This window comes from Mus caroli, unplaced genomic scaffold (genome assembly GCF_978045245.1).
Source record: "Mus caroli unplaced genomic scaffold, Mus_caroli_1 scaffold_6, whole genome shotgun sequence".
Taxonomy (NCBI): domain Eukaryota; kingdom Metazoa; phylum Chordata; class Mammalia; order Rodentia; family Muridae; genus Mus; species Mus caroli.
In genome coordinates, this window is record NW_028227261.1 from 110,507,827 (window position 1) to 110,521,646 (window position 13,820).

The window sequence follows — 13,820 nt, forward strand, 5'->3', positions numbered from 1 at the left end:
TGTGTGTGTTTAGTGTCTTTGTTTTGAATTACACTTATCTTTTCTCCATGTGTGTGTGTACATGTACACATACCATGATGAAGATCAGATGACAACTTTCAGGCATAAATTATCTCCTTTTATCACATGGGCCCAAGAAGCAAACTAAGATTGTCAGACTTGCCCACAGAGTCGTCGAGCCGGCCTGCTTTTTTAGATCATCCTCAAACTCTAACACATCTCCTCCCCCACTCCCCTCCATCCATTAACAAACAAACAAACAAACAAACCTGTCTTAGTTAGGGTTTTACTGCTGTGAATAGACACCATGCTAAGGCAAAGACAACATTTCATTGGGGCTGGCTTACAGGTTCAGAGGTTCAGTCCATTATCATCATGGTGGAAACATGGCAGCATCCAGGCAAGCATGATGCAGGAGGAGCTGAGAGTTCTACATCTTCATCTGAAGGCTGCTAGCAGAATACTGGCTTTCAGGCAGCTAGGATTCAAGTCTTAAAGCCAACACCCACAGTGACACACCTACTCCAACAGGGCCACACCTTCTAATTGTGCCACTTCCTGGGCCAAGCGTATACAAACCACCACAAAACCCAAATCCATGATCTGCAGCAGTTACCTGTTATTCGTTTCCTCGGTTCCTAGCAACTCTGCAGGGAAGGGCTTTGTTTTCTGGGGTCCTGTGGATAGAACCTAGGCTTTTGTGAATACTATCCAAGCCTCTTTCAGGATTACATGGATTTTATATAGTATGTAACCTCTTATGTCTGGCTGTTCTCACTTGCATGATCCTTTCAAGATACATACTGCAGCATAAATGAGTACTTTATATTGTTTAATGGGTGAATTAATATTTGCTTGCACAGATATAATACATTTTATTTGCTCATCAGTTGGTAGACATTAGGATTGTTTCAATTTTGTAATTATTATGATAATGATGCTGTGAACATTTGCATGTATTTGTTTCTTGGTCACATGATAGATTTTGTTTAACCTTTTCAGGAACTAACATTTTTCCAAAGGATATATATATCCTTTATCTCCCACCAGCAGTGTATGAGGGTTCACATTTTCCTACTTTCACGACACATGTTTAGATTGGGGTTGGTTTTTTTTTTTTTTTTTTTTGAGACAGGGTTTTTCAGGCTAGCCTGAAATTCACTATTAAGACCAGGCTAACCTGAACTAAGAGATTGCCTGCCACTGCAATAAAGTGCTGGCATTAAAGGTACATGCTATCACCGCCCGACTTAGATTATGTTTTAAGTTTTAGTCATTCTAGTGGTTAAGAAGTAGCATCATTAGTTTTATTGTATTGCCAGTGATGAATGACGTTGAACATTTTTCTGCTTTTTCTGTCACTGTGGTAGAATACCTTGACAGAAACAACTCAAGGGAGAAAGGATTTTTATTTTGTCCCACAGTTGGAGTATATCTGTTATGGTAGAGAGGTCACAGCTGCAGGAACATAAGATACCTGGTCATATTGTCTCCATAGTCAAGAAACAATGACATATGAATGACCTGCTCAACTAATCTTTTAATTTTGTATGCAGTCAAGGGAATAGTGCCACCCACAGTGGGCTGATCTTTCACCTGTTAATCTAATCAAGATAATTCCACACAGGTATGCCCAGAAACTCATCTCCCAAGTGATTCTAAATCTTATCAAGTTGTTAGTTTTTCCAATAGAGATGTGTGTGCTATAGTGCCCATGTGCAGATCAGAGATCAGTTCTCAGGAGTTAGCTCTCTCCTTCCACCATACGAGCCCTTAGACTCAAACCCAGCTTGTCAGACTTGGCAACTTAACATTATATTAATTATACATAATCTTTCCTGGTCAACCTGGAATTTACATGAAATTTATTTGATATTTGACATCATGCACGTGGGTGTTTTGTTTAAACATAGATTATCACCTTGTTTTACTATAAAATAGCTGAGGTAATTGGAAGTATGATATATCAATAGATAGCTTTAGGTTATTGTTGGCATTTTTGTTGGCTTTTAAACTATTGTTTGTTACGTGACATATTTATTATCTTATTTATAAGACTGTTGGGACAAGAAATCAGAAAAAAATAGCCCTTTAGGGTTTTTATTGTTGTGATAAAACATCATTAACAAAAACAATTTGGGGAGGGAAGGATTTTATTTTTAAGTTATAGAGGATCTATTTGTGTATCTAACTAAGTCTCAAGAACTGAGAATTGTTTCTCAGTCTGTTCTATACATTTCTCTTTCAAAATTTATTCTTCTCTCATACAATACATCCCAATGGTATCCTTCTCTCCTCATAGAAACCTTACAGTTTGTAGTCCATCATCCAACTCAGTGCAGGAACTCAAGACAGAAAATTGGAGACAGGAACTGAAGCAGAAGCCAGAGAGTAAAGACCTACTGGCTTGCTCCTTATGGCTTGCTCAAGACCAACAGCGCAGGGGTGGTACAGTCTACAAAGGGCTGGGCCCTTCTCACATTATTCAAAAAGCAAGGAAAATGTGCAACAGGCTTACCTAGAGGTCAGTTTGGTGGTACATTTTGTCAATTGAGGTTCCTTCTTCCAAAATGATTCTAGCGTGTGTCATAAAACTAGCTAGAACACATGATTCTTTTTTCTATCAAAGTAAAACTCAATTGTTAGGAAAAACAGCAACACTAGCCAGAACAGGGGGACCGATTTTTAAAATATTTTTATTTACCCCATTAAAACACTGTACTATTTTAAGCATTTTTATTTAAGATTTTGATTTGTGGTAATTATAATTCTGCTTAGGCAACATTTCCTGAGGTGAAACCTGGAAAGGTCTGTAGAGTGTAGCATAGACAGGAAGCAGCAGGCTTGTGAATGTGTATCGACTATCACAGATGTCCATATAGTCACTCAGGGTTGGCTGCATCATAAAAATGTATCACTGGCAGGGGCTACTGTCGGCTCATTGAGCAGGTTACATTTCCTGTGTATGATACAGGATTCCCCCCTGCAGTGTGTCTGCTGCACTAGTTGTAATTATGGCGACACATGAGGTGCACTACGATTCCCTAGGGAAAGAAAGCTTGTTTCTTCTCAGACACCATGCAGTAACAAGGTGTTCGTGTGGGCCAGTCCACCAAGAACATGTCGTATGCCTTGTATCCAAAACCCTTCCAGGACCTCATCTCCATGTGTTTCGGTGATTACTTGAAAATGAAGGAGCTGCCTGCCGCCCGTGCCGCTCTGCTCCTTAGTGTCTCCTTAGACACGCTTTTTATTATTTTGAAGCATGTTTGTAAGTAAATTCATTTCACTCCCTATTTTACTGACTTGGATTACATTTCTCCTTAATGTCTTGCTGCTTCTGGCTAGTTTTATCAATCTCTCCTCCACAGGTATATCTGGAACTCTGCCCTGAGGATTGTCTTTCCAGCAGGTCCTGTAACCTGGGGTCTTTGGCTCACTAGCTTTTACAGCAAGTTGCTATTCACATTGGCCCTATGAGTCCTTTTCGCTTAAGCATGGACCCAGCTCCTAGGTTACTACAGTTCATAAACCATAGTAAAGCCACTGGGCTTTAACAGACGGGCATTGTGACAGAGAGAACTTATTTGGATATGAAGTGTGGCTGTTGGAAAAGTAAGCCGGTCTGAGCTCAGCTTCGAGGCTCTACTCTCCTTGCTGTCCGGCTTGGCTGGCTATGGTCCCCGGCATTATCATGTCTTTCCACGAGAGGACCCTTGAATGAACACTGCCGTTTTCTACTACACACCAAATGCTGTGCATTTACTCATGGTCCCAGTGAAAAAATTGGCACAGTCTTTTAGGAGGCAATATAGATTATATCTAGAAAAAAACGTGAAGACACATTCTTTGAACATGCAACTCCACTGCTACAAATTTGCTTTTATGGATATATTTTCTTTCTTCTTCTTCTTTTTTTTTTTTAATTTATCGTTAGATATATCACACTCAAAGGGACACCCACTTACCCACCACTGCTGTGTGTGTGTTTTTAAAAAGATTTATTTTATGTATATGAGTACACTGTAGCTGTACAGTTGGATGTGAGCCATCATGTGGTTGCTGGGAATTGAATTTAAGACCTCTGTTCACTCCAGTAAACCCCCCCTCACCCCTGTCAGCCCCGGTTGCTCCGGCCCAAGATTTTATTTATTATTATAAATAAGTACACTGTAGCTGTCTTCAGACACACCAGAAGAGGGCGTCAGATCTCATTAAGGATGGTTGTGAGCCACCATGTGGTTGCTGGGAATTGAACTCAGGACCTTCGAAAGAGCAGTCAGTGCTCTTAACTGCTGAGCCATCCCTCTAGCACCAGTGGATATATTTTCAAATGAATGCCAAACTATACACTTTACAAAACTTTCCATGTTATCTTTCTGTTGATGTACTCTTTTGGTGCTACTTCATTGGGTTCATATATATATCCCTTCCAACCCTTACTCCACCCTAATCCCTCCACCACCACAACATTGGGTAGGAGAGAAAGGAGGTTAGAAGGCATGGGGGTGTAGACCTCTTGTCTTAGTTAGGGTTTTACTGCTGTGAACAGACACCATGACCACGGCAAGTCTTATAAAAAACAACATTTAATTGGGGCTGGCTTACAGGTTCAGAGGTTCAGTCCATTATCATCAAGGTGGGAGCATGGCAGCATCCAGGCAGGCATGGCGCAGGAGGAACTGAGAGTTCTATGTCTTCATCCAAAGGCTGCTAGAGGAAGACTGACTTCCAGGCAACTAGGGTGAGGATCTTATACCCACACCCACAGTGACACACTCATTCCAACCAGGTCACACCTATTCCAACAAGGCCACACCTTCAGATGGTGTCACTGCCTGGCCCAAGGATATACAAACCATCACACCTCTTTAGACTACTTCCTGCTAATGAGGGGTATCCCAAGTTCCTCGGAGAAACCCAAAGTCTCTGCTCACAACCACGTGCAGGAGCCAGCAGCAGCCTCCTCAGAGTGTACCAGGGCCCTCTCGGCATTTATACCCTCTGAAAGCTCCCAGAATTCCAAGCGTAAACTGTCTGCAGCTGGGCAAAAGTCACACCCCTCCTAGTACAGGAGACAAGTCATAGACACTGGGATTAAAGCAAAAACATACAGTGAGTTTTTAGAGAAATTGGACTTCTTACTGCATGTTTATGATAGTGGGACACTAAAATGAAAATGAGTACGTTTTAGTGTTCTGCTATCATAAACATTAGAAAATTTAAGTTAAACAGAATAACAATCTGTCGTTAGTTTCTTCCTATGTATACATTGCATATCTGTAACCTCTGTGCTCTAGTGGGGAAAATGGAAGGAGACAGGAGAGCCCCTAGAAGCTTTTGGACCAATCCTCCCCAGTCAGTACCTGTGTGCTGTGCTCACATACAATTGAATGCACACAGATATACATACACAGAAAGGTATTTTTAAAAGTACAGGCAACTCGTGCAGGGTCTGCTTCAGGGTCAGTTACTGCCTGCACATCCTACCCTAGGAAGGAATGTGCTTCCCCATGCATGCACATGTCTCTCTGCTCTTACATCTCAGATGCTGTCAGTCTTAATTTTCTGTCCTGTTGGTCCTGGGCATGCAGATTCTTTTTGGGGATGGGGAGGGGATTAATAGCTGTTCAGCCTGAGTTTTCTTTCACACACACACTCCATCTTCACTGCCATAAATTTTTTTCTTCATTATGCCAGTGTCTGCGGTCCTACTTCTGTAGTCTCTCACTTGCACAGTTGGAACAGCCAAAGCCTCATAGGTCACTGGCTCCTGAGACTTTGAGTGGGCTTGGATTTGGATGGGCCTTTGCTGCCCCCTTCTGGTTTTATTAAGAAGCTCGAATGGAAAGTTGCTGCTTATTAGGTTTTCCTGTGGACAGGAAATGTCCTGTGGACATTTCTGGGTGAAGCTGCACATGTGAATTGTTTTGCAGTGGATCCAGTCTTGGCCTGCTTGTAGATGCTCTAGGCTGTTCTGTTCAGCCATTACAAGCTTTTATCCTACCAGTTTCTTTCATTTGATTTTAGTGGAAAAATATTTATAGAAAGAATGAGCAAAACAAGCTTTATTAAAAGTTTTGAAGCATTTTGTTGGTGTGTGTGTGTGGGGGGGGTTCTGTCTTGTTTTCCCCTTAGTTTTTTAGGAGCTTGCCTGTTGAGAAAATGGGATCACCTCTTCAGTGAGATATTTACTTATCAATTAGAATATTGACTACATGTGGCATGTAGTTCTTTTGATCTCTTGCCAGATTCCATTAAGACTGAGTTGGCTCTAGGAAGTTTACTGTGTGGGCGGATACATGACTGCAAGGCAGAATGGTTAATTCATTATTAGAACACAGTGGGAAGGCCACCAGCTCAGGATCAGAGGCTGGGCCCGTTGGATTGGGCTTGCCATCAGGATATCTGCCGCAGTGGATGTGAAGATGACAGCTTAATTCCTGACAATGTTTACCATCAGAATTCAGAGGCTTCCAGTAACGATGCCTGATCTTGCATATCTGCTTGGGTAGTTTTCTCCATATGAATGTTTCTTCAGTATTAGGACAAATGATTTTCTTTTTTTTAATTTTTGAGACAGGCTCTCAATATGCAACCCTGACTGGCCTGAAACTCACTGTGACTGTGTAGACCAGACTCACCTTGATTTCATGGAGCTCCTAAGTGCTGGTATTAAATATGTGCGGCATTGTGCCTGGTTAGACAAGTGGTTCTTCAAGGGCATTTTAAAGTCGTGTTTTTAATGTCTTAAAATAGGAAGTGACCTTTTCCAGCTTTGAATTTTTTTTGCCATCCAGCATACCTCCAACATGGGCACCTGTGTCAACAAGTAGAAATAAGAATGTCCTTCAAGGGGCTTCCAGTTCAATGAAGGAAATGAGATGTTTAATAAAGTTGCATTATCTTGTTATAGAAGTATTTAAACAGATAACTACTGTAGCCACAGTCTGCTTTTTTTTTAAAGAACAGTTTTTCAGATAACCATTTTTTATTTTATTTTATTTTATTTTATTTTATTTTATTTTGGTTTTTCGAGATAGGGTTTCTCTGTATAGCTCTGGCTGTCCTGGAACTCACTTTGTAGACCAGGCTGGCCTCGAACTCAGAAATCCGCCTGCCTCTGCCTCCTGAGTGCTGGGATTAAAGGCATGTGCCACCACGACGCCCAGTTTCAGATAACCACTATTGTGATAACCTTTAGTATAAAGTAAAGCAAATTGATCTGAAAAACAAATTTTACATTTCCCATTTGATAGCACTAAGTAGCACTTCTCCAAGCTTGTAATGTTGTTTATATACTGTGCTTGAAAATATATTTATAATATTTTCCAAATTCACATAGTTGGAATGTAGTTTTTCCAAAAGCAGATTGTGAGATCTTCATGTCTTTGTGTCTGTGTGTCCATCTATCCTAATATTACAGTTGTTTTTTTCTTCATTAAAAATAAAGGCTAAGAGCTGGGCGTGGTGGCACACTCCTTTAATCCCAGCACTCAGGAGGCAGGGGCAGGTAGATTTCTGAGTTCGAGGCCAGCCTGGTCTACAAAGTGAGTTCCAGGACAGCCAGGGCTATACAGAGAAACCCTGTCTCGAAAAACCTAAATAAATAAAGGCTAAGAATCTAAAAAAATTTTAATTCCATGGATAGGTTGCTAGTCAATGAATTTTTCCAAATGTCTGAAGAAAGTATAACAGCGGTCCTACAGTCCTTCATTTGTTTCTAGAGCACAGGAGGGTGTGGGAGAGATTGATATTTTCTAAGACTAACAGAAATATTTGTAATAAAACCTGATGTAGGCATTAAATGGGAAATTATACAAGGACAAACAAATAAATGTCCTAAAGAATATAAGTAGACCAAACCCATCAGTATTTAAAAAGAACAATCATAAGACCTAAATGGGGGCTGGTGAGATGGCTCAGTGGTAAGAGCACCTGACTGCTCTTCCGAAGGTCTGGAGTTCAAATCCCAGCAACCACATGGTGGCTCACAACCATCCATAACGAGATCTGACTCCCTCTTCCTGAGTGTCTGAAGACAGCTACAGTGTACTTACATATAAATAAATAAATCTTAAAAAAAAAAAAGACCTAAATGGACTTAATGGTTCAATAGCCAAAATCTAACTAATACAGTTTATATATTAACTAAAAAATATGATAGGAAAAGAAAATTTTGGTACAATTAAACCACCATTTAATGCACTTTCAGCAAGTTAGAAATAGAAGACTCTCCTTAAATGATTTCACTCCCTGAAATACCCGAAAAATACCCTGAACACTCCATACTCAAATGACCACAGTTGTCTAGTGGAGATTTGATAGGAAAAACAAGGTTGTCCCGTAGCTGTCTCCCTCTGACTGGGGTGTACTTACCAGGTGGTGCAGAAGGACAGTTAAGTGGCAAGAATATGATGGCAAGAAAAAAAATAGTAGTTTTGTTATTTTCAGCTGAATATAAAGAATTTAAACAGGATTTTTTTTATTTTAAAAAGCCTGAAGGGTTGAGATTAACTATTATAATAACTGAGTTAGAAAAGTCAATTGGAACAAACTTAAGAACTGAGATGTAAGATAATTACAGAACATTGTGAAGCATGATTAAAAAAAAAAAAAAAACTTCAGAGCAAATAAAAGGCTTCACCCTGCTCAGGTGCTGGAAGATTTGGCATTATTCAACTAACACTGCCTTTTCATCTCCAGATTCAGTGAAGTCCCAATTAAAATCCTAGTTGTTCTTTTTCTTTAGAATTACTAAAACTTTTTTATTGAAATTCAAAAGACAAGAGTGGACAAGATTTCTGAACCCAGAAATACAATCTGTGAGGATGATAAAGAACATTTTTCTTTTTGAGACTGTCTTGTACACAACCCAGGCTGGACCAGAATCCTTAATCTGCCTGCCCTTAGCATCTCAAATGCTGGGATCAGAGACATGTGCTACAATACAGCTGGCCAAGAAAGCCAATTTGATGACTACCTCACCAAATCATATTCTAGCACAAGTGCTAGAAATATCTCTTAGAAAATTTCCTTAATGATCTCTGTAAAGGAAGTAGATAGGCAGGTGTTGGAGATCCCACTCAAGGCCTTTGAACATGTTAGATGTTTGTTCTGGCACCTGAGTTTCACATAACTTAGATAACAACAGATGAACACCAAACCTTTAGCTATTATAGTTAAAAACTTCAAGGTGGAGAAAATTAATGGTGTGTTAGTAATGTCCCAATAAAGATAGAAAAACTTGATGGCATAAGGAGGAGAATAGTTAGAGCCAAATCATTGAGAAAATGAAACCGGATACAGAATTGGAGTGCTGTGAATTTTCTTTGTGGTCAGATCGGAACTTTTTTATGCTTCCTTTTTGACGTTGGGTGTCTACTTTAGTGGAGGTTTGTGATGACTGCTCTTCCTCCTTTGTATTAGAAGGGTAGGGGCCCTGGGCTGACCTCAGTTACAACTACCAGATACATTTGAAGTCCACTTTCACACTTCCCCATTTCTGATCTAATAAAGGACTTCAAGAAGACAGTCACAGTTTTCACCTGACAAGAAAACCACTTCTAAAGGACAGCCTTTAAGTCCTCAAAAAGCTCTTGCCACAGCAACTTTTCCTTCAGGTGCTGGATATGCAGCTTTAAAAATGTTAGTTCACTAGTATTACATACACTTCCAGTGCTATACTACATGGATACTTTCTGGTATCCATGGTATAGCTCTGATACCTTCTGGGCTGTGCAGATGTAGAAAATTCTCATTACAGAAAGTGTGTGTGTGTGTGTGTGTGTGTGTGTGTGTGTGTGCTTAAAGCTTTTCAACAGGGCTTTCTGCCATTGTGGAAAAAGACAGCAAGCAAAGCTTTAGCTGAAACTACTGTTGAACAACTACTAAGACATAATTTCAGCCCCGCCACGTTCGATTGTCAGTTGTCTTGTGAAAAGCATGCCCTCTCACTGTTTTTATCTGTATCAGACTTGTGGGCTAAGAAAGCATTTAGAAGTTGGGTGTAATGGTACATGCCTTTAATCCCAGCACACTAGAGAAAGGGGCAAATGGATCTCTGTGAGTTCAAGGCCAGCCTGGTCTAAGAGTGAGTTGGGGTGGGGAGGCAAAGAAAAGAGAAAGCTACATAATGGGGGTGAAGAACTGGGGTGAGGGAATACTTCACAGGGGCCTACTATCTCTTTCCAGCTTCCCTTTGTATTAGAATTAATTATACAAGGATTGCTAGAACTTTGCTTCAGCAGTTGCTAAGCACCTGAAATAGTGAGCCTTGGAGTTAGTCACAATAGAGCAGTGGTGCTCGCGCTGGTACTGGTTGACAGATGTACATAATTATATGGTGTTATTCCTAAACAATGTATATGATCCAAAAAGATCCTGAAACATTTTAGTGTTTTCTTACCCGAGGCCACTGAAACTCAGAGAAGGAAGAAGGGAAGGGTTAAGCCCTCTAGAGGTTTGATTGCTTTCCCTTTTCTGTCCTTTTACCCCACCCCTTCCTGCTTATTCTTAGCCTCCTCCTACACCCACCTTCTTTCTTCCACTCTAGGTTTTTAGACCGGATTTTGATACAGTAGACCAGGTGGACCTAAAACTCCCATTCGTCCTCTTTCTCAGCTTTCCCAGGGTTTGAGCCCGCCATGCCCAGCTCAGTCTGAGTTTTCTGTTCACCGATCCTTTAACTTTTAATAAACTTTTAAAGAAACGTCTATTTTCTATCTACTTAAAAAGCCTACTTTTCCATAATTTCCAACGGTATTGAACAATTCTTTTCCTTGTATTTACTGAGCCAATATAGGGTTTATGTTCTCTATTGGATCTTCACCCCAATAGTGAGCTGAGGCTTCATTTAGTATTCGAACTTAACTTCCTATCTCAGCAAAGTCACAGAATCTGTCACCGTCGTCCTGAGGGTTGGACAAGTTAGATACAAGCCTGCTTGTTTTGTTTTGAAACCACGTGTCTACATCAGTAAAAGTTCCTGCTTCTTAGGTCATGTAAATACATACTATATTGTGAGGTTTACTGCTCTACTGCTGAGTTTTAGAGTTGCTGACGGGAGCGGGAGCTGCCGCCGGGTTAGGCACTCCCTGCGTTGGGAGACGCTGCCCCACCTCCCCACCTTCGCCGCCCGAGCTAGCCGAACGAGTGAGCTGGGCGGGGCTGCGCAGGGGCGCTGCGCACGGGCTCTGTTGCCGGAACTGGCCCGAGCGGCCTGGACGTGCGCGGCCCCGCCCCCGCGGGTGGAAACAAAGGGGGCTCCGAGCGGGGGAAGAGGCGGAGCTCCTAGGCGATCCTGCGCTTGGCTGGCTAGGTTTGTGCGGGCGAGGGGAGGGGAGAGGAGGGGAGGGGAGGGGCGGGCGTCCGGAACTCAGAGGTGGGAGGCTCTCGAGTTCTGCGGTTCGAAGCGTAGCGCTCGGAGTATCGCCTGCGCGCGCAGCGCAATTCACTGCGCCGGCGCGGCCCGCGCGGGTCCGCGAGCGCTGACAAGGGGTGCAGTGGGGTGGGCTGGGGCGGGGCCCCTCGTGCGGCTGGCGGGCGTGCCTCCGGAGGCCGGGGCGGTTGGGACGGCGGGCGGAAAAGATGGGGCTTCCCAGGCGCTAGCCGGCTCCTTCGGCGCAGGGCGTGGAGCCGTGGTTTTCAGGAGAGGCGCGTGTGATGGTGCCAAGAGGAAGGAAGCGCCGTGACAGCGCCTCAGTCGGAACCCGGGTTCCGAGGGCAAGGACGACCGGGGACGGCGGCCCTGGCGAGCTGGCCGCCGGCGGGGCGAGCAGTCACAATAGGAGGCGGCGGCCCGGCCCGGAGCGGTGGGAGCAGCCCCGCAGGGCGGAGCCTCCCCTCGCAGGTACTGGCGGCGACGGCCGTTGGCTCCCGCGCGAGGGCGGTACTGGCCGCGGGAGGTTGGGAGCCGGCGGGCCGCGCTCGGCGGACGTTTCCCGGCAGCCTGGCGCTCTTTGTTCCCGCGGCGGCAGGGAGCCGGCCCGCCCCTGCCTGGACGAGACGCAGGTGAAGTGATGATGTCACTTGGGAGAACTCAGAACCCGGTTGGAGGGGTCCTCTCTCGCGGCCTTCTACCTCCGCGGGTTTCTGGACGGGCTTCGTTTTGTTCTCAGTGGATGGAAGTTCTTCCTTTCAGGGCTGAAGAATGAGAGAGGTTGGTTTTTGAAGCAGGAGTTTTTCGGGTTACCGAAAGCCAACGAGAACTAAGTTGTTTTTTTTTCCCTATGTATGATCCAATGAGGACAACGCTTTTGTGTTGGAGGATATTCAGTAAAAGTTGAACGTGCTAATTCTTTTTCCATAGAGTTGAATACTTCGTTGGGTAGCGATTTCTTTCTTCATACGAGGTGGATATTGAAATGTATTCAGCGCTCATACATGACTCTTGGAATTCTTAAGTCTGCCGAATACTGCCTGTTTTGCAGATACTATTGTAGAAACATTTACTTATCAAAGTTTCTTTAACTAGCATACATAATCTTTGTAACCAGGATTTAAGGAATTCCAATTACATTTGAATCATAGTCGAAAAATAAACTGTGGTTCATTTTGGGGAACACTGTCTAATGGCGAAATCCAACTTACTTGAAAAATGACAAGATCAAACGTGTTGGGTTTCTTGCGGAAATAAGTAACACTCAAAGATGACAATTTTGAGTAGGAATTGTCCTCTTGAGATAGTTTTTTAGTTTAGAAACATACCAGTATATATGTATTTTGCCTTTAGAAAGCCTGCTTATCCTAAGCCTGTTCATTGTAAGGTTCTACTTTAAAGTCAATTCTGTGGTTTATGTAGGAGTAAGAACTACTTATTCTACAAGCTCTGGAGGACTTAGAGGATAGATAGTATCAGGCTCTGCTCTAACAGATCTTGGCCTCACACTCTCTCTAAGTTAAGAAAGAATTGTATTTAAATCCTCTGATCCTTCCACCAGTGGTGTATTCCATTCCAAAAGGTAGTTGGCTGTGTTTCTACGCTTGTTAAAGTTTATGCCCATTTTGATTCTTTTAAAAATGTTTTTAACATTAAATATGTTTGGACAACTTGCCCTATTTGGTTGGGTGCCTCTGCCTCATGTGTTCTGGAGGTTGATAAGTCTCCAGCTTTGCCGCAAGCACCTTCACCTGCTGAGCCATTTCATCGGGCCTTATCCTTTACTAAGTTGGTAAATATTAATCTAGGTATGTATAAATTCTTTTCTTTACTAGAGCAATCTGATTTTTGACAAAGATTAGAACAAATCTACATCTAAGGGAGTCTGTAAGCATCATAACGGAGAATATAGATCTATTGTCTCTCTTTGCCCCAGCATTAGATAAGTCTTTTAGTTAACACTGCCAGGCACTGTGATTATATTTTTACTTAGCTTAATGTGGGTGAGAAGTCTTCAAAATAAATATCTCCAAAATGCTTAGATACTTGAGCAGGGTAGAAAGGCTGGTCAAGATGCTTATCTTTAGTTCTGCTTGTATTTCGTGCTGCCATTAGTGTGGAGCACTGTTTGGTAATCTCTCTTACTGGAAAGGTAGGTAGTTCTTGATTAGTCTTGTTTGTTGCATGGTGTCTTTGGTGCTGTTTACAAATTTTCTGCTTGTTTTTCAGTTAGGTGCATATATGAATATAACTTTGCTTCATTTCATAGATTGCTTTCAGTTTTCTCTGCAGGGAACATAAGCATTGCAGTATTAACTTGTACATACAGTTCTGGTTCTATCCCACCTATCAGAAGATATTAAATACCTATTATGACATTGGCTAAAGGAACAAAATGATTGAATTCTTTGTAGTAAATGAAAGAGAAATTTAAACAAAT

The 13,820-nt window shown here is 42.3% G+C and overlaps 1 protein-coding gene across 15 annotated transcripts in view; it reads left to right on the forward strand.

Annotated features, from left to right (window-relative positions):
• Rnf38 (ring finger protein 38) overlaps positions 1-13,820 on the forward strand; it is a 109,645-nt gene that overhangs the window by 58,449 nt on the left and 37,376 nt on the right. For 3 of the 15 annotated variants that reach the window (XM_021159930.3, XM_021159935.3, XM_021159931.2), the window contains exon 1: positions 12,022-12,160. The exons of 3 other annotated variants lie outside the window; for them this stretch is intronic. In XM_021159930.3, the coding sequence (XP_021015589.1) occupies positions 12,152-12,160 (9 nt within the window). In that variant the 5' untranslated portion in view covers positions 12,022-12,151. 9 more of the 15 variants (XM_021159933.3, XM_021159936.3, XM_085839330.1 and 6 more) reach the window with 7 other exon arrangements.